Raw genomic sequence first — 23,652 nt, 5'->3', positions numbered from 1 at the left:
GCAGTAATCATTAGTAGCACATGGGTGCTGCAGGGAAATACTTAAATTAGCAGATTGGCTTCCTGAACATAGCACAAGAGACAGATTCCTTACCTTGAGTTTTCTCTTGTCCTTTCTAATGAGCACCCTTCAAAAAAACTTCTTTCTCCTGGATTTTAACATTTATGATGAGTGAAGGGCTGGTAGGCTGTCTACAAAATCAGTAAGGTGCACAAATACTTGAAAATAAGTGATTTGCCTATTGTTACCAACAGAAGCCAGTGCAGGAACATCCATAGAATCCCACAGTAATGCCAGAGGTGATAGTAATGTGTTTTCTTCCTTTTATTCAGTATCTATGTGTGGCAATACATTCTCTGCAGAAGCATGATTTTGAATAATTCTTCAAGGTCTTGTTAACAGCTCTGTGTAAAAATATTTCAAGAGTATGACATGAAAACTGCTTGCACAGAGTAGTTAGTCTAGCTGTCAGACATGCTTTTGAATCTCCTCTTTTTATTTAAAAAAGGATACACATGGTTTTTTTCTTAAAGCACCAAATACTTTAATATAAATACTGATTAGTTGTTATTTTCAAGCAAATTAAAAGATAAAGAAAACACTGAGTAGCACAGAGAACATTCAGATTACAGACAGGCTGTTGTTCCTTAGTTACACAGACATGAATACAGAGATAAATTTGAACTGCAGTTCTTAACAGGAAATTTTTAATCATCTAGTCAACAGCTGCCATCCTATGAGCAAAGTGGGGAACCCATAAACCTCATGCTGTACCCATGGAAACTGAGTATTCTGAAGATGTATGGGATAGATGGAATACAAGAACTACTCTTAAATCCTGTCAAACTACTACTTCTTCCTCTTCACTCCCAACAAACACCATGAAGAAATGAAGAAAATCTGCCACCTTACTAAACATCAACTTATTGTTGAATGAAGTACTGAAAAATATACTTCTCTTCAGAATCAATCTGACAGAGACTTGGCAGCAGGGATCCACAAATGTATGACCTCCAGATTGATTACTGCATCTCATAGTATCCAAGACTGAAAAATACATACTGTGAAAAGAACTCCCACTGCTACAAAAGCAGCTGCTAGTCTGCTTAGCAACACAAGCCACTGTGAATGCATCATTCTGGCACACTGGTCTCTGCCCAAGCTCCCTCACAATTTCAGAGTCCAGGTGCAGGTTATTTCTGTGGTCCTCAAAACTCTCTGTGGGACTGGCCTTAGGTACTTGAGAGATTTCCATCCCCTCTGCAGTGATGACCTTTTCTGACAGCTCTGCTCCCTTGGAACAATGAAGCTGTCAGCCAAGGGAAGAAGCTCAGCAATGCAGAAGAACTAACTTTACAGAAGCTAAATCTTGGTGAGAGTGCTACCATTAGGAAAAGAGGGAAATTACTAAATTTCACCAGCCAAAATCCTCAGACCTCCCACAAGTAAGTTTCTTCCCTACCAAACTACAAGATGGGTAGATGGATTGGATACCAGTGTTCAGTGTACAATATTTGCCAGAGTTAACTACAAAAGAGACACACATAGTGAGAGGTGTAATACTTTAATAACTGCTCTTATTTTGTGGTTCTTAGACTAGGAAAAAAGGATAGAAAACTGCCTACCTACTCTGTCTCAAATGTATCCTCTATTGAGGCCAACAAAAATTACTGAAAAGTGAGTTTCAAGTCATTCTTCCCAATTTCCTGCTCACTGGATTAGAGTTACCGGTAATTAAAATTTAACTTCTTTCCCTAGAAGGACAATGATTCTTACCACCAGTAGTGACACTTCTCTCTCCTTCTCCCATAAAGTACTTTTACTTTTACTTTGGGGAACTCAACAGTGATAGGAAATTCAAAGCAGCCCACTTAGAAGTGCTGTGTTTTAAACAGTGCACAGCTTCAGATGGACAGAAAAATATCCTCTTGAATATTTTTGTAAAAGGAAAAGAACATTCAGTCTCAGATAATTTAACTCACTTTAACAAGTGTTTTCAGCATCTAAAAGAAAAATAGCACAGTCTGTCATGAACAGTTATTAGGATCAGAAGGAATGAGACTGAACTTTTAACACTCTTTTCATACTATCACGATGTCACACTTCAGTGCTGGGACTTTATCCTTAACTGAGATATGGGTGTTACTGAAGAAAAGTGCTGCACAGAGTTCAAAGATATGTCAGCTGGTGGAAGCAACTGGACTGAGTAAAAACCTCAGGGTAATAAGATGACCTGGCATGAATACAAATGTATATCACTCACTCAAGGGATTACGTTTCTGACATCATACACTACAAAAACACTGCCTAAATGCTTTATGGACAGCAGCAGAACCCCAAGAACAAAATCAACACTGCTCTCTGAAGTCATTCAGTATACTATGTAGAATAGACTGTGAGCTCTTCAACATTTGAAGTTCAAAAAATTTTAAAAACACTGCATAATTCAATTTTTCTCTCAAGTGACCTCATTCAATGATGCTGGGGGCTGGATTCAATGTTTTTAAGTGAACTGAAACCATAGCAGCAGCTACTAGTGCTACAGCACAAGGAGTGGGAGCTCCCTTAAAACTTTTAAAGGGCTCCTCCAAATTTACTGGTTTGTGGGCTTGATCTGTACAGTACTTTTTACACAAATACTGCTGTAAGGGTTGTGGGATGATCATTCTCACATTGTCAAAATAGTTTTGATTAGGGTGCAGTTAAATGGTTAAAAAAGTGCAGGTGGAATCAGACTTTTCTTTTAAAAATACCTTAGCTCTAAGGTCATCAGTAATAAAATGGTTTTTCTGACTTTATCAGTACTAATGCTGATAGTTAAGACACTTTGCACAGAGGTTCACAAGCTACAGCTGCATGGGTGGCACACTGAATGTTTCTGTAACGTTGACATGTTTTGCTGCCTGGTGATGTTCATCAATGAACTGTCCACAAGTTAATGCAGTGAAGTGAGTACATTTTCCTGTGCTGCTAATAAGTTTTAGAATTTATTTTTATTTAAATACAAGCTATTCAATCTGCTCCTCTTCCAAAAATGAACTGATCATTTGCTGCAATTGTACACCTTATTCTGAAATGCATTATGATTTTAGCAATTAATTTTATTTAATGAATCAAAATTTCTGAAGCCAATCTGAGTTTTCTCTGAGAAGTCTGTCCTAAATTACCATGTTGCAGTGAATGTGTGTCACCAGCATCTGTGTTTCATTACTAAGAGCAGGTGTAAAGATGTAGTTTAACCACAGAGAAAGGACCAAATTCACCAAGGCCCACCTCATGCAATTCTGTACAGGCAAAAGTTACAGCCATGGTTAATTCAGCCTACACTGTCTCCTGCAATTTCCTTTAACAGTGTTATTAAAGTATAGCCATTAGAACTGGCTAGCAGGTTGCTGTGTTCATGCCCTTACTGTATTCCCATAAATCTCCTAATTTTAATTTCTGTTGTATAGTCTGGTGGGGCACTGATTAAAATGTCAGCAAAAAGGATTCAACCTTCCATAATATTGACCCATTTGAACGAGAGGTCTCTCCTGGACTGAGGAGGAGCATGTAGATATCAGAAAATACACATCAGTACTGCACAGCAAGGACAGTCCTTGGTGCCAGTGAGAGCTGTAAGCTTGTACACTGTCCCCTCTGAGCATCAAAACAGACTGCTCATCATGTTTATTATTGCAACAAGAACACAGCTGGCATGGGGGAGTGTGCAGGACTCAGTGCATTGCCCATAATACAAGAGGAGAGTGAAGCAATTGTGTTAATGCTAAAAAATTCAATCAGTACAAATGTTTATTATTGCAGCATAGCCTTAGCATAGTACAGTTTGCAAAAACCCCACACAAAGAATCAGTGAAAACCATTCAGTATCTTTTTTACATCACAGAGGTGTTAAAAAATGAAACACAGAAGACAGAAGTACAATGAATTAATAGATCGATTAAATCATCGTTAATTAAGTGGTCGGAATTGTAATTCCTTGTGGAAGAACTGAAGTGTAATGTGTATTGAGAAGCTGTTCAGTGTAAAAATACTGGGCAAGAAATTCAGAATGAACAAATGACAAAGACAGAAGGAAATATGAGGAGTTTAAGATATTGTGTGGTGCACAGAAAGGATGAGAGCAGGAAGAGAGACAGGCAGAACCAGAAATAAAAGATATTTGGGAACCACTCAGAATATCGCAGAATACTGACACGCAGAAATAAGAATAGAAAAAGACAATCCTTTTTCAAATCTACAATTTGAAACGAATGACAAGCAATGAGTTTTTAAAAAAAAGGAAACTTAAGAGGAAAAAACTGATTTCTGGGGTAATAATTAGAGACAGCATCATTCAAAGGTCAGATTTCAGAGCTTTTAATGCAAACCCTACATTACAGCTAAATTCTTAATACCTTCCTTATTACCTCTTCTTGTCCAGTAACTGGATTTTTGTAATACTTGTTCGTAATTTAGATTTTATTTTTGCAATACAAGGTTTTATTCCAGTGAGTGCTAGACAGTCTTCAATAACCCAACAGGGCAACACCATGTAATGTTAGAATGGCTTGGAGGTCTCACTACACCACATTTTCAGCTCCAAATCTCTATTCATTTCCAAGGGAGAAAGAAGGTGTAGAGTTGGCCAGAGAAGAAGCCAGAGATACAACCTCACAGAGGAATAGTCAGCCGGTGTTGGCATCTCTTCTGAAATCATTCCCAAGTATCTGGCTTTGAGCATCATGTGGCTGATTCAGGCCCTTCATGCTACTTCAACTCATTTAATAGTCCTTCATCTACCAACTAGCATAAGATAACCTTGTAAATAGGTTCAATCAATAAAAATAGTAGGTTAGCAAAGTATGAACAAACTTAGTAAATGATACTGGCCCAGTCTGGCTTCGGTCACACCAATGACAACGTACATGGAAATCACCACAGGACAGGAAATTCAGGGGAAATCAATAAACCAAAGCTTTCTGTGGCCACAGATCAGCTTGATCATAAATGCTTGCCTTCAATTGCCTTATAAAGATTAAGGCTGTTTTGTATCAGTAACAACAGAACACAAGAAAGGCTCTCTTTCAGGAACACATGCACGCACAAATAATTTCATCTATTAATGCCCAATATCCTTTGAAATACGTCCTGAAATTTAGATAACTTAAATAACATTTCTTCTTAGCAATTTTCCTAACTTAAAGGCAAAATTTAAAGTTCCGGAGGATACACTGACATACTTATTCTCATTACTGTCCCTACAATCTTTGATTTCACACTGCTGTTGCATGCGGATTCCTGCTGACTTATTTCCGTTATGGTTTAATTTACTCACTGCTGCATGAACCTCTGACTTTATGTGAATTCTTTTAATGTTTCATTAGGAAATCCTTGACACTCTGTAAGTATTCCTTTACATTCCTTAATTCCCAAAGGATGCTTAACAGTAAACCATTACATGTTTTAACTCTTCTGCTTTGTGGGACAACTTCTGGCATTTCTATATCTCCTATATAAGTGTCCTGGGTTTGCCCAGGACACAAAACCTCAATACCATGAATGTAAATATCTAACTCTGAGTCACCTTATAATTCCTTTGTTATCAGTGGACAGATATAAGGGGCTTTACAATATGAATTATTTGCATCATTTTAGACATCAAATATAGTCCAATGACTAAGCAAGACTTTTTCTCTTTGTTGATTACTAAGATAACCCAGAAAATTAGCTCAGAATAAAATATCAAAATCTGTAGCTGTCCAAATGTAAATCTTACCAATTCTGAGACCAAATTACTACTTGGTTACACAAATCCTACCTTCATTCTCTGGGTCAAGTGTTGACCCAAGTAAAGCACAGTGTAAAGCCATACAGGTATAAAGCCTGTTTCTCATCTGCCATGGATATTCTGGAGGTATATGAGATATAAAAGGAAGTACATGTAAAATATGTCTGCAGTCTGAAAATTATGGTCCTGCCTAATACAAGACTGAGGTGCTGCAACTTGAGCTGTGCCTTGCACTAGTGCTGGACCTTTGCGAGTGCTACACCAACGTAATCACACCTACATGATTTGTCATCATTCTGATAATGCTCCTGACAGGATTCTGTCCATTATGAAGTAGATTATGTTGTCTAATAACTCTACTTAGATTGTTTCTTTACAATAAAATTAGGGTGTTGGGTGGTAAAACTAATTTTGTGTCGTCATATGATGAGCCAAAAAAATTTAAGCAATAAACCTCTTCAGGTCCAGAGAAAGGGAGTAAGTGCCTTGATTCTCTGCAGCTACACATTAGTATGAGCTTCATCCCTTTGGTACAGTTATACAAGCTGTATATGCAAGTTATAAAAGAAATACAAAGCAGAAGAGAAGACAGGCCAGAAATGAGCCCAGAACAAACCATCATAGAAAAAACCATGTACTCTGGGTTCACACACAGCTGAAGCCAGGGCAAAAGGGAGCACAGTCCAGGCGTATTCACCACTTGGAAGTATCTCCAGTGCACATACATTCCATTGCAATTTTCCATAGACGAAATTATTCAGCATCTTTGCAGAGGCAGATACCTCTTAGAATGCTGCCATTAAAGTGGGTAGAGAGAATAATTTCTCTTAAAGATTTGAGGAGAGCAGGGATAGGATGAATACAAAACTGAGAGCAGGGTCTTGTCTCAGCTCCATCACCAATTCCCTTTTTTCTTGTCCCTTTTCCTTTGTTTCAGCTCTCTATTGTAAAACAGGGGCATATTAGCATACGTATCTCCATGAGTTGCTATAAAGATCAATCCCTAGTGTCTGCAAAATGCAAAACCTTTTTTATTACTGCCAGTGTAGGAGGCAATGATTTCTTTTGTGATTTGGAGAAGCTTAGTACTGTAAGAAATTATAAAAATAGCTTTTTAATGGAGGTTTTAAAAGTACTTAGAAAAGTTTAAGTGAAACTCGACAATCTCTCTATCCATTAAAAAAGTACTTCAAGTTCCCACTTCAAGTAATGTAAAATAAAAATAAGAAGAGACCAAAAAGAGATTAGACTCATTGTACTGAGTGCTTTCTATTAAATGAACTTTTACAATGAATTTTAATTCATATCCATTGAAACTTTTTAATGTCTCTGTTTTTAGGAAGCAATTGTATATTTTAAGTCTGATACAATCAGCAGAATTGCACCCAAGTTAGACTTGGGTTTTGACAGCAAAGAGCTTTTGGAAGCCAACCTATGTGGTTATTTCTGTAAAAACTGGGTTTAAATATACTGAATTTTCATTCTTTCTTGAGCACAATCACAAGTATGATATCAAAAAAATTATCTTTGGCTAGAGTATCATAAGCCTAAGTTTGACAGTGTCTAAGATTTCTCCATACATGGAAGACAGAGCTAGTGATTTCACTTACTCTTCAGGTTTCCTTGGTCAATTCAATTTAAGGCTTATAGCAGGGTTGTTAAGAGAAGAATTCTCACACCATATTATAATTCATATACACCATAATTCATATATTATGCAGTACTGCACAGGAAACTTAATTCTGTGCTATATTTGCTCAAGCACTTGTTTAATTGCTGTGCTGATATATTGTGAGTTGAGTTGACCTATGATAACATGGAATACAATTTAAGGTACTGTAGCTGCTGTGACAATAATCTTTCATTTTTAGGCATAATGCAACACAAAATGAGTGTTATTCTGGTAACTTGAGTGATTAGGCCATTACTTTTTGGATATATTCTAAATGCATTTTCTCTACAAAACAGCATCAGAGATAAAGTTTCTCAGCTGAACACCCACCTATTAAAATTATGCAATTTAAGACCAGAAATAGTGTCTTTCTTAATTTACCAGTTTTAACCCTGCTCCTCCACCTAGAGAAGAATGGATAATATACAACATTCTCAATATTATTTTAGACAAGAGTGCTGTGATATATTTTTTTCCATAATAAAACATCCTTCTTTTCTTTTTTCCCTTGTACACTGTGTACAGTGTCTAATAATTCATCCCACAGATCCTGAAGGAATTCAGAATTAATAAAATGTATTGCTGTGTACCACTGCCATCTGCTGCTAATCTCTCCCTGTGGATACAGAAGGTCTTACTTCACCATATATTTAATCCAGTAAAGATCTTCAGTTGAATGTGCATGGTCGGTCCAATACTCCTTTCATAATACTTTTTAAACCATCTCTCCCCATTTTATCATAGAGCTCCTGATTGCACATCTTAGCCAATATATTGAGGCAATTGTTTCATTTTCAGTTTCAGAAAGAAAATTATATTCTTCCCCCACTCAGTGAAAAAGGTTTGTGCTGCAATCTCATCCAGAACCAGACTGTTCCAGAGAGGAAGTGTCCATCTTAGAGACTCCAACAGCTTACACATTTGCCATCTGTTCTCAAAGATCTTCAGTAAGAACATGTTATTTCTAGAGTCCCACTTCTCCAGCACTTCTGACACCCACTCATTCACACCATTTCTAAGGAGTACATCATGTCAGAATGCAGAATTGCTTTAATTTATATGCTGCTCTGACTTCAGTTTCTAAATGCATGTAACCAGGATATTTCAAGATGTGCTACATAAATATCATCAAGAAGTAAATAACATTCCACGTGAAAAAGAGCAAAGGAGAGTATGACAACAAGGAAGAGAAAATAGAGGACCCCCAGTCTCATTTATAGCAGTATGGCTGCTTGAAGCTACAAAACAAATCAATCAGACAGGATTTGATTTGCAGGAAGACATATCTTCTCCTTACAGCTTGTCTTTTGACTTCTACGATATTTGGAAAACAGAAATTCCCTTATGAATATTTGATATGACCCTTCCTGTATTTTTAGATGGGATTCAGACTGCAAGAATAGTGTGCACGAGGTCACAAAAAGATGTGTATGAGCTCATAAGCACTGAAATTTAAAAAAAGATAGTTGGGGAAATGTCACACCTATTTGAAAGAACTCCTACTACATTTGCTAGTAATTGGAAGATGTTGGTAGCTGCTTTGGAGAACACTAGGAGATATTTTGGGGCCTGACTTTGGGGTTTACATTACTTACTCTTGAGCTCTGAGGTACAGCTGGCTGTGGCCTTCTTCAAAAAAAATCCTGAGTCTTTTACTTCTAGATATACTAAGCACATGTTTTAGAGCCCAGAAAATGGTTATCAACAAAGGCAACTGCTGTAACAATGAGCTGAAGGGACTTACTGGCTGGGAAATAGACAGGGATGAAGTAACACCTCTGGCAATGCCTGGTCAGGACTGAAATAACAAAGTAACAGGGGAATACAAAAAAAGATCAAGCTTGAAAAGGCAGATAATTATAATCTAGAGCATATGAACAGATGGCAGCACCATCAATCAATGAATAAATAATAGTGCAATCTGACTTGATGGGATGATTGGATGAACTCAGATGACACCAGGCACACTCCACCTTATATAACTAAGTGGCAGTCAGGAAGCAGAGCAGGATATGAGCACATTCATGCCCCAGAAAGTGGAAAAGTGGAAAAAAACCAAAATTAGCAGCTCTCATATGACTGGATATATTTGGACTGTCATTGCACTGATGAATTTACTTGTGGTTATCACCTGGAGATAGTTATAAAATGTTTCTGCAACTGGACTGGCTCTCAAGAAACGAAATGAAAACCAAAACAAGATAGACAGGTGAACAAGAAGGGCAACTGGCTTTTGTATGCTTCTCTGAATGGAAAGAAACATATTGCCACTAATAATGTTATTAGTCACATTTCTGTGCAACCCTGGCAAGTGAGTTTAGGAACAGGTGTCATCCATTTTGCTCCTTCCAGTTCATGTTTCATAGTTCAATTTCATTTCCGCTACTGGAGAACAGCAGAGTTGTTAGCTGTACCGCACTTCAGATGCTGCTGCAAATTCAATTACAGTTTTATTTTGTCATTTGATATACCAGTGGAATAGAGACAATCAAGAAGATTGACACTGATCATAATCTAAATTGTCATGCCCAAATCATGACAGAGGCCTGAGTTAAAAAAGGTGCCAGTCATTCAAGACTCCCGACTCTTCAAACTTCCTTGTAATGTGCATTAAAATGGATTATTCATTGCTTGGAAATAAATCTATGCACTATTCTTTGCTAAACAGAATCTCCTGGATAGAAGAATTATTTTTCAAGAATAATGTAAGTTTAAGAGTTAACATTTTTGGCTATTATTCTAGTCTAAAAGTTAAGTACAAAATCCTGGAAACTTTAATTTACCTCTTACCAAAGAGGTAAATTAATCTTGTTTCTGCAGAGTGGTAACGACCTCTTCATTACTCTAGGATGTTGACATAGATAGTTACATCTCAGCAAAAGAGGACAAGAATAATATTCTCTCTTAATGGACACAAGGAAAGCACTTTGAAATCATTGAATAGCTTGCTATCCTACTCTACAAATAAATGTTGTTTGTCATGATCACAGAGGCAACAGTCAAAAGCAAATATCTCCAAATACTTTTAAAACTCTTGCCAAGAGATTGCAAGCCATTAAAAATGTTTTAATGGCAATAAGTAAACATCTATTCTTATCACAAAAATTAGTAAAGAAGAAAGTACACAAAGAGTATTCTACAGGTGCCAGGTATCTACCAGACAATAACATCAAATGATGGGTTTACTGACATGTAATGCATGAACTGCATTACTTCACCCTACACTGTACAGTGTATTAGATCATTATGCTTGTATTTTATAAAGAAACACCATGACATCATTTACAAAGTCAAAATGAAGTGCCAAGTGAGAAAATATTTGGGGCAGTTGAGCATTTCTATCCTCAAATACAACAATTAGATTGTGTCTGCTGTCTGTGCAGCAGGGAATTGAAAAAAAGGTGTTTCTTAGCAAGACCACCAAGAGGGACTCAGATTCAAAAAATTACTTTAGAAGACACATGTCACTGTGCTCAAAACTATGATTCAACAATTCTATCTAATCATGAAAATATCAAAAACTTCTTAAGAGCCTCCCTGTTCAGCCAAAGAAATCCATAGACTACATAAGATTTCAGGAAAGAGAGGTTATGTATCTATGGTTGGTGCTCTCTGAACATGGAATCCAAGCCCATACTCAGAATATAGGTCTTACCACAGGCAGTGACATTTCTGTCTTCGACATAACAGCAACATCCATGCTCAGGCCCTGTTGAACATTCTTTTATATGAAAGAACATACAAAACAAAATACTCACAGCTTAATTTTTTTTCACCTGCAAATTAATGCCCAGGCCATAAAACAAAGATGTGTTGAGGAAAAAGGAAAGAGAAAAGTAATGATGAGGTAAGATGAACATGAGGAAATAAGCTCACTGTCTTTCACTGATAAGGCAGATGAAGATGGCTCCATACTCTTTCACACATTCACAGCTCCTGAGCTGTGACTTTGTCTTTCCTGCAGACAGCATTTTCAGAGCCAGCCAACATTGCTAGAATACCTCTTTAATGGCAGAGGGAATATCTGAGGCTGCAGAAGTGCTAAGTGCCTGGCTCTGTAAACAATGGGAATGGAGATATTTCAGAACAGAATTACTGAATGAGGTCAACAAAACTCATGGATAAAAGAGATGTGTTTGAAATAGGCAAAGCTGAATTTTCTAGTAGGCTTTTGAAAAATTTCTCGTCACAGGCTTCTATGGAAACTCAACACTCAGAGCTTTAGGGAAGGTCTTTATGTTGATAAATAACTGATTAAAAGACAGGGAACAGAAGGTAAGTAGGTTAGCCAGACAGCTCTAGCAATGGAGGGAGGTCATTACCAGAGTTCCACAGGGATTTTTGCAGGGCATGCAGTTATTCGTCATATTCCTAAGCAACCTCGAAAAATGGATGAGCAGTGAGGTGAGAAAGCTTTATAATGATATTAAATTTTGCACAGTGAAAAGGATGATGGCTTGCTGGATGTGAAGAATTAGGAAAGGTGCTTATGGAAGAAAGTCCCTAGGCAATAAATTGGCAGATTAAATTCTTCATAGTTGAATGCAAAGTGTTGCAAAAAGAGCAAAACAGTTCTAAAATCAAGAGACATTATGTACACAAATTGCAAGCATTTCAGTAGAGGACCCTACCACATACTGTTGGCTTGTTCTTACTCTCCTGGTTGTTTTCTGCTTATAGTCACAGTTTGAGGTAGGATAGTAGTCTGGGTGGATTTTTGGTCTGACCAGGTGGAGGAACAGAACTTTTAAACAGTTGTAGCCTGAGATTTAATAATGTACATGTGACAGAAAAACATTCTGGTTAAGGACTCTACAGATTTACTGTGTCCTTGCACGGCATTAACGATGAACTTAAACCTGTCAACTATTGATGTTCAGAGGATTAAGAATCCCAAGAAAGGCTTCAGCCTTTCAGAGTGCTCTTTACAAACCAGCCACTGGCCCCTCTACTGGTTACATTGGGACTGCCCAGGTAAGACTGTCCACGTTAATTACATAAAATGCAAAAATACAGAAAGTTTCTTCACCAGAGGATGAAGACAAAAATGTTTAACAGAGGAATGTGAATGAAAAAAAAAAAAACAAAAAAAAACAACATGGACAAAATCTATTTGAAGACAAAAATGTTTAACAGAGGAATGTGAATTTAAAAAAAAACCAAAAAACAACATGGACAAAATCTATTTCTTTCACAAAGTCAGAACACAAAATGGTGTGAGGTTTTCCCCTGGAATTATGAGGCTGAAAAACTGGAGCTTTTACAGCTAATGCAGAAAATCTCAGAAAACAAAAAATCCTTCTTGCCTAAAATCAGATAAGCTTTATCAAGGGGAGGAGCAGTCCACAAAAAGTTATACTTCAGTATGTCACTCAATGAAGTGACTCTTTTCCATAAATGACTTCACAGAAGCCCAGGCAACTTGTGCATATGGAAGTCATTATCCAGTTCCAATAATGAGGAAAGGGAGGTGTAGATTCACTACTCAGTACTAACCTTTGGAAATCCCAATATTGTGTCCTGACAAGCAGTCTTAGGCAGAAGGTCTCTACCTCCTTATCCATCCATCCATCCATCCATCCATGTGGATACGATGTGTCTTGGTCAGCACTGGATTAGCAGAACAATAGTGATCTCTCACTCTGTCATCCAGACTGTGCTGGAAGTACTACTTCCTAACTTTCTACTAATTCATCTGCTAAAATGATGAAAGATAAACAGTCCCAGAAGTCTTCACCGTCCCACACAAGGGAGAAGTCAAACTGAAATCAAGCAAAGGTGTCAAAAAGAACAGTCAGGAATTGCTACAATGATTCAGTTCACATTCATTGTGTCAAGTGCTCTGCTAAAGCACAGTGATGAGAAAATTCCTGGCTTCTCTTTTTGAAAAGAATATGCTGATACATCTGTGGTAAACACTAGTTTGATGAATATGATACTAAACCGTCCCTAGAGTTTATAATTGTTTCTGATAACAGTCTCTGCTGCTCAATGATTTCTCAAATGTTCCCAGTTCTCTCTAGCAATTAACATGGGAAAAGAGAATCTCAACTAAATTGCCATTCAGAAAGAACATAAATAGGAATAGGACCCCTTGTCAGGAGGATCAGCCTGGTATATTCATAGAGATCAGTACCAGACACTGGCTGAAGATAACTGCTTCAGCTCCTGATAATCCTAGCAAGCAATATCTAAGAAAGGTACAACAAACTTCTAAACTTCTACTGTTTAGCCTCTTTCACACGTCTGTAGAGTTTGTAGGCAGCAATATGTCTTTAACGCAAATGGTAATGGCAGCTGGTAAGCAAAGCTCACCATGTGTACAAGTGTGGTTCACAGCTCAGGGCCAATCTTTGTAGAGTCCAAAAAGCCATCACCAAAAGGGAACAACAGTTCTGATAGTCTGAAAGCCAGCACTACTCTGCTCTCTGTGTCACTTCAGTGCCACCCACTCACTCCTGCAGCTATCCTCTGAGCATGCCTTACCCCACACGCTCAGGACTGTGCCCCTCACAAAAACACAGCTGCAGCAGGTAGCTCATCTTCACAGAGAGGCCACTCTAATCATCAGAGATTCTGCCCTCAAATCAGCTCCTTCCTCAGCCTGCTTGCACTCTCCCAGAAGGCAGCTACAATTGCTAGTTTATAGGTTTGTCTGGGTGGAATCCAGCCTTTCTTCCAAGGTGCCCTACTGTGCAAAAATCTGTGTCTGCCTCAAAAGCATTCTCCATGAGGACAATGCACTTTTTATGGGAGCAGGAGGGCATGCCAAAGCAGGTACAAGATTGCAAGATACACTTCCATGGCTTCAAAGATATACTTCCATGGCTTCAAAGAGTGAAAAGTGCAGAGAGACAGTCAGTGTACTGAACCCATTCCCTTCTTCACAGACTTCAGAATATCTAACACTTACTACAGATTTCAGCAACGATGTTTATTAGTAGCAGACACTCCTGTCCAGAGGTACAAAGAAGAAGGTTCTGTGCACCCATAGCATGGCCACACTCTCATTACACACAATAGAAATAATATTGCTGATTTTATTAGAAATTGTGTCAGATCCTGTCACCAAACTAGTCAGTCAGCTAGGAAGTGTTGAGGAGAAAGTCTTACTTCTGCCTTTTCAATCCAAAACAAACAGTGATCCAAAACATATTTTCCCTCTTCAATCACTTTCCTGATTTAATAAGCCACTCCTCAATGTCCTGGGGTAATAGTATTGTGTATTGATTACTCATTTTTAAAATGGAATCCCATCTGTTTCACTTCTGCTTATTCCCAAAGTTTCCAATGAAATAAAGAATAAGATCCTAATTCCAGTACGGTTCAAACACAGTGAAGGCTACATCTCTGTATTTATCTTCTGCTTTAGAGTGTATGGATGGATGATTTCTTTAAAAAAACTTCTAAAACATTAGAAAATATAAACTTCTGTGAATGGGAAGATGTGTGGAAGTTTTGTTTTTTCTTTTCTGTTTCAAAGCAGGATGAGGAAACTTCATAAAATATAATACCACAGAAAGACTCATATTACTTTGACATCAATTCCACGCTGGGCTTTATAAGCAGAAAGTTCAAGTAAATTCAAATATAAATTACACAGCAATTTCTGTTCATATAGAATATGATGGATTGCTTAAATTAGACACTGTGGGACATGATTTGTGCCAATGTACATGTCCATGCACCAACATTCACGTCCAATCTCATCTTTCACTAATTGAGGTAGAGACCTTGAAATTGTAGTAGTTTTGTTTGATGCTCCCAGGCTTAGCTGTCCTTGAACACTGTCATTACTATTGCCTGGTTGACATACTTTGCCTAGAGATTTGCATTTCAGAAGCAATATCACTATCCTCTTTCACCCTGAAGACCTAAACATTAATCACTACACCTCTTAATTCTCCTCATGCAGTCAAAGCATGTCCTAAAACACATTGGTCCTCCAATCCCATGTTGTCTACTCTTCCTGAAAGCTAATAGAACCAGATGAATTTGAACAGTCTAGTCTAATCAAACCACCTCTGTATTTTCTCCTAGTGTCTCCCCCATTCTTCGGTGATAACTCCATCTGCCACAGAAATCTGCTGTGGCACAATCCAATTGTGACTCCACTGGCAAAGAGACCTGGGAGTGCTCTGAGTACCCAGAAAATGATCAGGATCATGCCTTTTGAATAAACCATTTCCATGCTTTATACAGTGTTGCACAAAACGGGGTTTTTTTTTCATAGAAACAAGAAAAGAGGGACTGAAAAAATCCCACATATTCTAACGTAGAACAACTTGTCTTTAATCTATCAATGCAGCCATAAGTCATATATGTAGGATGTACATGATCTCTCAAAGTTCATCTTAGTTTATGCATCATCTCTTCTTTGACACTAGAATAAAGGTGTGGAAGCCCATGAGAAAAAAGCAAGCTAAAGGTATTCAGAAGTACCCATAAATTTTATTACCAATTCAGAAGAATCCACATTAATTGTCAACATTAGTCAAGGCACCAATTCTGTGATGTCCTTACTGTAAAGCATATACAAATTATTTCCTCTGCACTTGCTTTTCATGGCCACCATTTCACAGAGTACAGTTTGTCTTGGACAAACCACAGACACATACTGAACAACATCCTGAAAAAATTCTTGATGCTTTTTTTTCCCTTCTATCTGTCGTACAGTATGGTTCCAAATATGGAGGGTAGAAGACATTATTAAAATCGAATTGCTAAAAATCTCACCTATACAAATCTTAAAAATCTAATCTTAAAAAGCTATTAAACTCACTTTTTATCACTTTGTGTTTAAGAAATGCTTTTTCTGAACAATTAAAATGTGCCGATGCTTTATTTTGTTCCCAAAAATTAGCTGTCATTTTCTGGTTCTCTTTCACTAAGCTGATCTTTGGCTTGCACATAGAAGATGTTTTTGTAACAAGTATAATCCAGGTGAAAATTTTATTTTTCTAAGCCCTAAATTAGATCAAAACAAATCAGTCACATCAGACTATCTTCAAATCCTGGCTTGTACATGGCTTGCTTTCCTTCTCTCATTCCATTGTTCTCTACTACATCTTTCAGTTTAATTTTTCCTCTCTTTCTTTTCATTAAAATTATTTATCTTTAGCTGTTATTCACTGTTTTACAGGATAGCAAGTTGTGATGCTACTTCATAGCAAAGGGTGGCCACCATGCAGAAGCCAATGGCAAAACTCCCACTCACAGAAAAAAAAAAATCTCCCTGATGCATTTTAACTGAAACTCCTCTGGACTGTCAATTGAATACCTGCCATTATGCATTTGTTACCTTTTTACTTTTCTGGGTTGAAACGCTTGAGTTAAGAGAAATTGAGTTTTCTCTCCTCTCCTCTTTCTCTTGAAAGCAACAAACATATTCCTTTCCTTTTAAAATATAATTATGTTTCTTACCATCCACGCTGTGACAAAATCTCCCATCCAAGTCCCGACTGCAGCTACCTTCATAAAATTTTCATTCCTGATGCCCATGAAGTCTGTTATAATGTATGCACTGTGAAAACAAGAACACAAACATAAGATACACACATTTGCTCAATGTAGTTGCAAAGAACTTGCATTAGTGACAAAATTTATGATTATCTGTGAGAGATTTGCCATTGCTTTCATAATAACTTTTCTGCTAGATCTGAGCCTTGACATAGAACTGAACCCATATGGGTCGATTTCAATTAGAAATGCAATGTGAGTCTGATTTTGAAGTCCATGTCTCTTTTGAAGGTGCTAAAATAACAGTTGGCAAAGACTTTGGGATTATGTAAAGCTTCTGGAAGTAGAAAATGTTTTATGCTTTTTTATCTTTTTCCTTTATACAAATAGAATTACAACATTTTTCAAATCCATGACTTTGCAAAATCTTCATGAAGAAAAATAAAAATCTTTAAGGTATGTTTAAAAAGATAATTGAGCTGCTTGACTTTTCACTCCATCAGTTATACAACCACTTTTTTTGACACATCAGTGTAAGCAAGTTTTGCAAAATTTCAGTGAGATCACTGTTTATAGATTTATACAATTTATTTTCACAGATGTATTTTACTTAAATCCAAAAGAAGCATTTCCATTCTGCTTAAATAATGCAACAGATAGGATTTACAACCTCACTTGGTAATTTGACTTCAAGTTCACCAAGATGCTATAAGAACAATTAAGAAGGTAAAGTTACTTGTTCTGGATTAAAACCTTTCTGAAAAAAACCATACATTTTAATATACTGATATCCTTTTCTAAAAGACTTTTGTAGTGGTCAAGAAGAGGCAACTCTCCTCAAGAGCTAATAATGATGAATGAATATGAATGGCAATTGTATTTAACTTTACAAGTGATAACTTTATTTTCAAGACACTTGTAAACATTTTTATGTATTGTTATGCCTATTTAGGAGTGTGCATAAGTGACACAGTTACATGTAAAAGTGTCCTTGAACACTGTGCTCTCCATTATTCAAATCTTACCATTGTTACATACCAAATATTGCAAGGTCTAGGAGTTATACAGACCATACCTCTGCAATTGGATTAGTGCAAACTGATTCCACTCTCTGGGCCAGTTCTGTTAAAATCTAAATATCTGATCAAGACAGAACGTCTTGCTAGCATGGTCTTGCATAGACCATAGTATATTTCTTGGAGAGAATTTAATATGTTGTAGAGCTGAAATATTATTGTCAGTGAACAGTTTCATGACACATGAAAAATGTCCTAGTGTAACAGCCATTTTCATTATATGTATTATGATCTTTCAGCTGGTATGTCACTAACAAAGATGCCATCTTTTTTTTTTTTTGGTTGAATAGCATATAAATGCTGGCTCTCATTTTCTGCTAAAAAAAAAATCCAAACTATTTTTAACAGCATTCCATGTAGTTAAAAGATTATCAATATCCTAAATTCACCATGTTATAAATAAGGATGTAAGAACCCAAGAACAGGAACTTCAGGTCAGCCTTAAGTCTCCCTGCTTCAATGTTCTGTCTCCAAGAGAGGGCAACAGCAGAAGCAAAGGAAGACTGAAAACAGGCAAGCACAGCCCTCCCAGATATATTCTCCTACATGCTTTAGAACTGGAAAATATTTGGAATTACTTTTTTCCTGTAGCTTGGGCATGCCATTCTTGTAGCATCTGTGAAGGCAGAAAATAATCAAGCCTGCATTCCTTAAGAAGGTGTCTTGTTCACAAAGAAGGCATGGCAATAAGTGTCATTGGTAAGGAAAGGCCCTCAAATGCAAAGCATACCTTAGTTTTCTCCATCAGTGACAGACACAAACAAAACCCCAGGGTTCTCACCTTTTCTTACTTGCACTGTACAATCTCACAGGCATTACACATGGTTACAGGTGTACAATAAGCAAACACTTGCACTACATCCCCAGAAAATTAGCTACTCAGGCCATTCCTGCAGCCTGGCACACATCCTGGCAGGCTGCTGGGCACAAGGGGGGTCAGCCAAAAAGGCTGACAGGTCACTGATCCCTGAATACAGGTATTACCTAGCAGAAGAGAAATAAACCCAGACATAAGTGATTCTTTTTAATGGAAATTGAAATTCCCAGTGTAATCACTTGTTTTTATGAATGTTAGAAGCATCAGAAGGCTTATAATAAGGTTGAATGAAGTGGATACAATATTTAAATACTGAAAGGCCTTGAAAGCATCACATCTTCCCAACAGTTCTTCTTGTCATTTAAAACATGAAAACATCAAAGAAGCCTAGTATAAATTGTGCATTCCAGTCTACAAGTAATTAATGCCTGAATTAAATATGCAAATTGACAAAACTTCAGTTAGTGTCAAAATAGCATATTATTATAAAGAAACTGTTAGGAATATAATCTGTGCATGTTTTAAGTGCATTTACTGATTAAAATACAGGTATAACTTTTTATGAACAGGAAGAATATTTTTAGCATTGTCATCTTATTAGAAATAGTAATGAAATACATCACTTTTTCATTAACTGTTAGCATTGCACCTCTTTTATGCTGTCTTTTATGCTGTCTGCAATATTGTTTTTCCTTCAAAACACAAAGAGAAATTGACTATTTTAAAATGGGTATCTGGGGCTGTTAAAAATGAATAATTAAAAAACGGTTTAGGTTTAAACCTTTTTTTAGGTTTAAACCTAAAAAACCCTCCAGTTTTCATTTTCAGGTTTTAGTTTAAATAGGAATAAGAACACTTGACATTTTCAAAAAAGCCATGCTTTCCTGATGATACTAGCAGGATACATATTATAACAGTACCAAAAGTAAAATTCATTCTGTTGTGGAAAATCCTCACATTTTACATTTTTCTAGAATAAGCTAGTGATTAGAGTAGTTTTCTTTAATTATTTAGTCTTCTTCCTGGCTAGGACCCATGTCTGCACCTTACAGAAGGACTAAGGTCTGCTGGGTTCCAGTCAACTGTCATGGCCAGCCCAGATTTTCCATAGCTTGTCAAAAGGCTTCTGTTTGCCTCACCATCTGTGTGCTGTGCAGCAAGGCACCAGCATATTGCATGAGCAGCACAACCTAAGGAAACACCCAGCGAAAAAACACCGCAGTCAAAACCCAGAGCAAAAAAGCTCTTCTGAGACAGACAGGATAAGTGTAAATAATTAAAGTCTGAGGAGCCAATACTTGTGAATATTATACACAAAGGACAAATTTGTGACTGGGATTTGGGAGCCTTTCACAGTAACACTGGAAGCTACAGCTCCAGGTAAACTGCTCTCAACTGGTGAAAGTCTAAGGAAGGTAGAGCAGCATTTTAATAAAACAGGACAAAAGAGAGGGATAAAAAAAACAAAGGAGACTTGATAAACACAATTCTAAAACAGATTTAAAAAATCATGAGTAACTGTCTACATTCATGTTGATGCAAAAGGTATGTTAATAATCATGAGTCAGTGAGTCAGTAAAAAGACGTATTTGAACACTTTCTGGAGTTAGCAGCTGTGTGCACAAAAGGGACCACACTATCCTGGAGATTTTATTCAAAGGAAGATATCAGAGCATTTTTTCAAAGGATGACACTGTTAAAATTGCAAAGTCTGAAAGCAAATGGAAGGTTTTAAATTTTACATTGGATCAAGATGCACAAGTCACCGTGGTGCTATCGACACTATTCCAAGCACTGGAAAAAATGTCATGACTGAGACTCTGCTGAGCTGGTGTTTTCTTGACCATCACAGGATGTAGGAATGGGCTTTAGCTTGAATAGAGACACTTAAATGTAAGGGTAAACCAGGAAGTCAAACTCTCTATGGAGCTTGGTCAGATTAGGTCAAGGATTTACTTGCTTTATATTACTTCTTGATGGCCAGCATGTCAAAAAAAACCCATGTTCACATATTAAAAGGCATTGTTAAACCTATGTGACTAAGTGATTCTCAGTGAAGTGACATAACTTGATCTCCAGATGCTAATCCAAAGATCTCTGTATCTCTTGTGAGGTCTGTGACATAACTGACAACCCAGACACATCTGAACAGAACCCTGGGTGTCCAGGGATAGCAATGAGAGCATAGACACATTGGGGAGGTTTTAGTTGCTTTTTAAAGCAATTTTAGCAACCTTGGTGTCTCTTAACTAAGCTTCAGCTGGTTCTTTACACACTCTAGAGTACTGAAGGCACTGGGTTGGCACACAGAACACAGTGCATGTTCTGTATAGAGCCAACAGGAGCTGCACCCACAGAGAGTGATAATGCTCTTTAAAAAGGAGGGGAGGCCTAGATATCTTTTGTGTTGAGTAACAAAAAGTCTATACATGTTCTGCAGTCCGATATGCACTTTTCTGGGGTTTTATTATTTGGCCTTCCCCTTAAATAGCTGATTATCTACATGGAACTCATCTTCCTTGGTGCATCTGACAAAATGAAGTGCTTTGACACCGGCAAACAATTGAAAGCACAGGTATTTACACAGGCTGAAAAGAAGGATGTGTTTAGATGTGGCACCACAAGCTTCCATTACTGTCAATTTAGAAGAGGCAGAGAGTGTCAGAATAACTGAAAACATAGATAAAAGACTGCAGATACAGTTCCTGATCTGTATTTGTCACTCTAAAATGACAGAATGGCAAATGAGACACTTGGTAGAAATTCACTCAGCTGAAAAGCTATTCTTCTAATGTCAGAGCCATGGGGAACTGGAAGGTGCCCAGAGACAGTAAGATCTGCTCTCTTATAAACTGGCACATCATAATGAGGATGGCATAATGCACAGCTACCAGCAAACAGCACAGAGAGCACAACAGTGATTCATCCAGTCCCTAACCATCCCCAGTGCATGCTTTAGACATACAGACAAAACTTCTATGACACCAGAACAGAGAGAATTAAGAGGCACTGAACCAGGGATTTTGCTTGACAAGACATCAAAGAGGTAACAGCCACAAGAGGATCAGCAGGCTAATCTGCAAGACACAAAAATCTGAGAAGCAAAACCAGCTTGGCTATAGAAAGGCAGATCCATGGCACAGTGCAGAACACCTGAGACTGACAGACCAATTCTGTAGCTGAGCATCACTGGTTGGTAACATATTTATACATGCTTTTTTCTAATCAGGCAGCAGAACTGTAGTTCTGAAAAACTCTGCTCATCATTCTACAGGCCTGAGGGCTGTGTGAGTTACTCTGGGGACTTCGCTTGTAGAGCTCCCAAGCCATTAGAAGTTCTGCTGCTAGGATACACAGGAGCTCCTCACTGTCCAGAGGGACAAGCCATTTAGTTTCTAGCTCTGCAAGCCTGCCTTTAAGACAAGGCTCATTGAAAAATGCAGCAATTTCAATTCTGTCTGTTAATGTAGTAGAGGTATGCAACTTCAGTAGTAGGGTACACACGAGATTCAGTCCCTACTCCAGGGGACACTGGTTTGATGCCCTTCAGAGTTAGAGAATTGAACCTCACAATCATTCTCAACATGAAAAAATGATGACACAAGAGGAGAAGAAATGTGTGTTGCAGGAGACTGTTAGATGAGGTAAAACTGAGCTGTATATTCCATATTTTTTATAAATATCATCTTTCACATAGAAGAAAAATTCCCTTTCCTTCACTTTTTGAATGGATGCCACTGGTCAGTATAGGTGTTTGAATTACATCACAACTACAGTCCAAATTAAGATGCCTCAGCAAATTGGGACAGGATTTTTAACAATTTTTTTTCTTAATGTAGCTTTTTCTACTGCTAGTTGTAGGAGTTTCCTGTGGGGGTTTTTGTGGATCTTATTCCAACAAACCAAGCATAAAGCACTTGATGTCCAATAGAGTCTGGACTTCTCTTTTCTCTTCTAGAGAGATCAGGTGATATTCATACAGATTAACTTTTGCCTAATGGTGCCAGTCTTCCTAGGCTGTCTCCACAATCAATGGATCTGACAGCAATTAAAAGCAGGATATTAATTTAGATTATTTTCTTCTAGGCATGGTGATGTCATATATGAAAATGGCCAACAGCTTACGTCTAAAGGAGGTGCAAAATGCAAATCATACTGCCAGAGGCTGTGAGAGTCTGCATCTCTACTGGGAAAGTCTTAGGGATCTGCCAATTCAAAAGCATTAAGGGCTTCTACTACGGGAGGAATGCAGCCTCCCTGGTAAAAGTAAACTTTGGTGAGTGTTGGCACATACTTCCAGCAAGTTTAAATGTACCAATGGATTTGGTACACCTATATTTTTGTGTGTGTCTGTCAAACCCTAAATGACAAATAAAATTGGAGACAATGAACAGACAAGTTGGGAATTGAACCCAGATTTCTTCCCTCAGATGAGCACCTTTCTTCATCATTTCATCATGCTCTGATGAAAATTATGTACCAACCCCACAAATTGTACTACAAGGAAATTATGATGGACAGGATAGTGTGGGGAAAAGCATAAAAGGTGCCTGAAAAAAAAATTAAACAAACTGATTTTTCAAATTCATTATGTCCATGAGATAGCATTTACAAACTTTTCAGGAGTATTGCTATTCATGTGCAATGTGTATCATAAAAGCATGTATTCTGTTTAGTCAGAAAGAAAAAAAAAGGTTGCAGAGTACATTAGTTTGGTTTTTTTTCTGCAAATATAGACTACAATACTCAGCCAAGGATTGGCTGCAGAAACATTTCTAATTATACTGTGAACAGAGGAATGCTCACCCATTCACACAAAGCACAGCCTTACCTGTCCCCTCCACACGCTCACACCAGC

The 23,652-nt window shown here is 37.5% G+C and overlaps 1 protein-coding gene across 2 annotated transcripts in view; it reads right to left on the bottom strand.

Annotated features, from left to right (window-relative positions):
- TMEM117 (transmembrane protein 117) overlaps positions 1 to 23,652 on the bottom strand; it is a 184,830-nt gene that overhangs the window by 94,208 nt on the left and 66,970 nt on the right. For both annotated transcript variants that reach the window (XM_039726858.1, XM_039726857.1), the window contains exon 4: positions 16,866 to 16,965. In XM_039726858.1, the coding sequence (XP_039582792.1) occupies positions 16,866 to 16,965 (100 nt within the window). The remainder of the gene's footprint in view (positions 1 to 16,865; positions 16,966 to 23,652) is intronic.

The sequence above is a fragment of the Passer montanus genome, unplaced genomic scaffold (genome assembly GCF_014805655.1).
Source record: "Passer montanus isolate IOZ18808 unplaced genomic scaffold, ASM1480565v1 scaffold6, whole genome shotgun sequence".
NCBI classification, from domain to species: Eukaryota; Metazoa; Chordata; class Aves; order Passeriformes; family Passeridae; genus Passer; species Passer montanus.
Note: the sequence above shows the minus strand (reverse complement) of the source record. Positions and strands in the feature narration are given on the sequence as shown.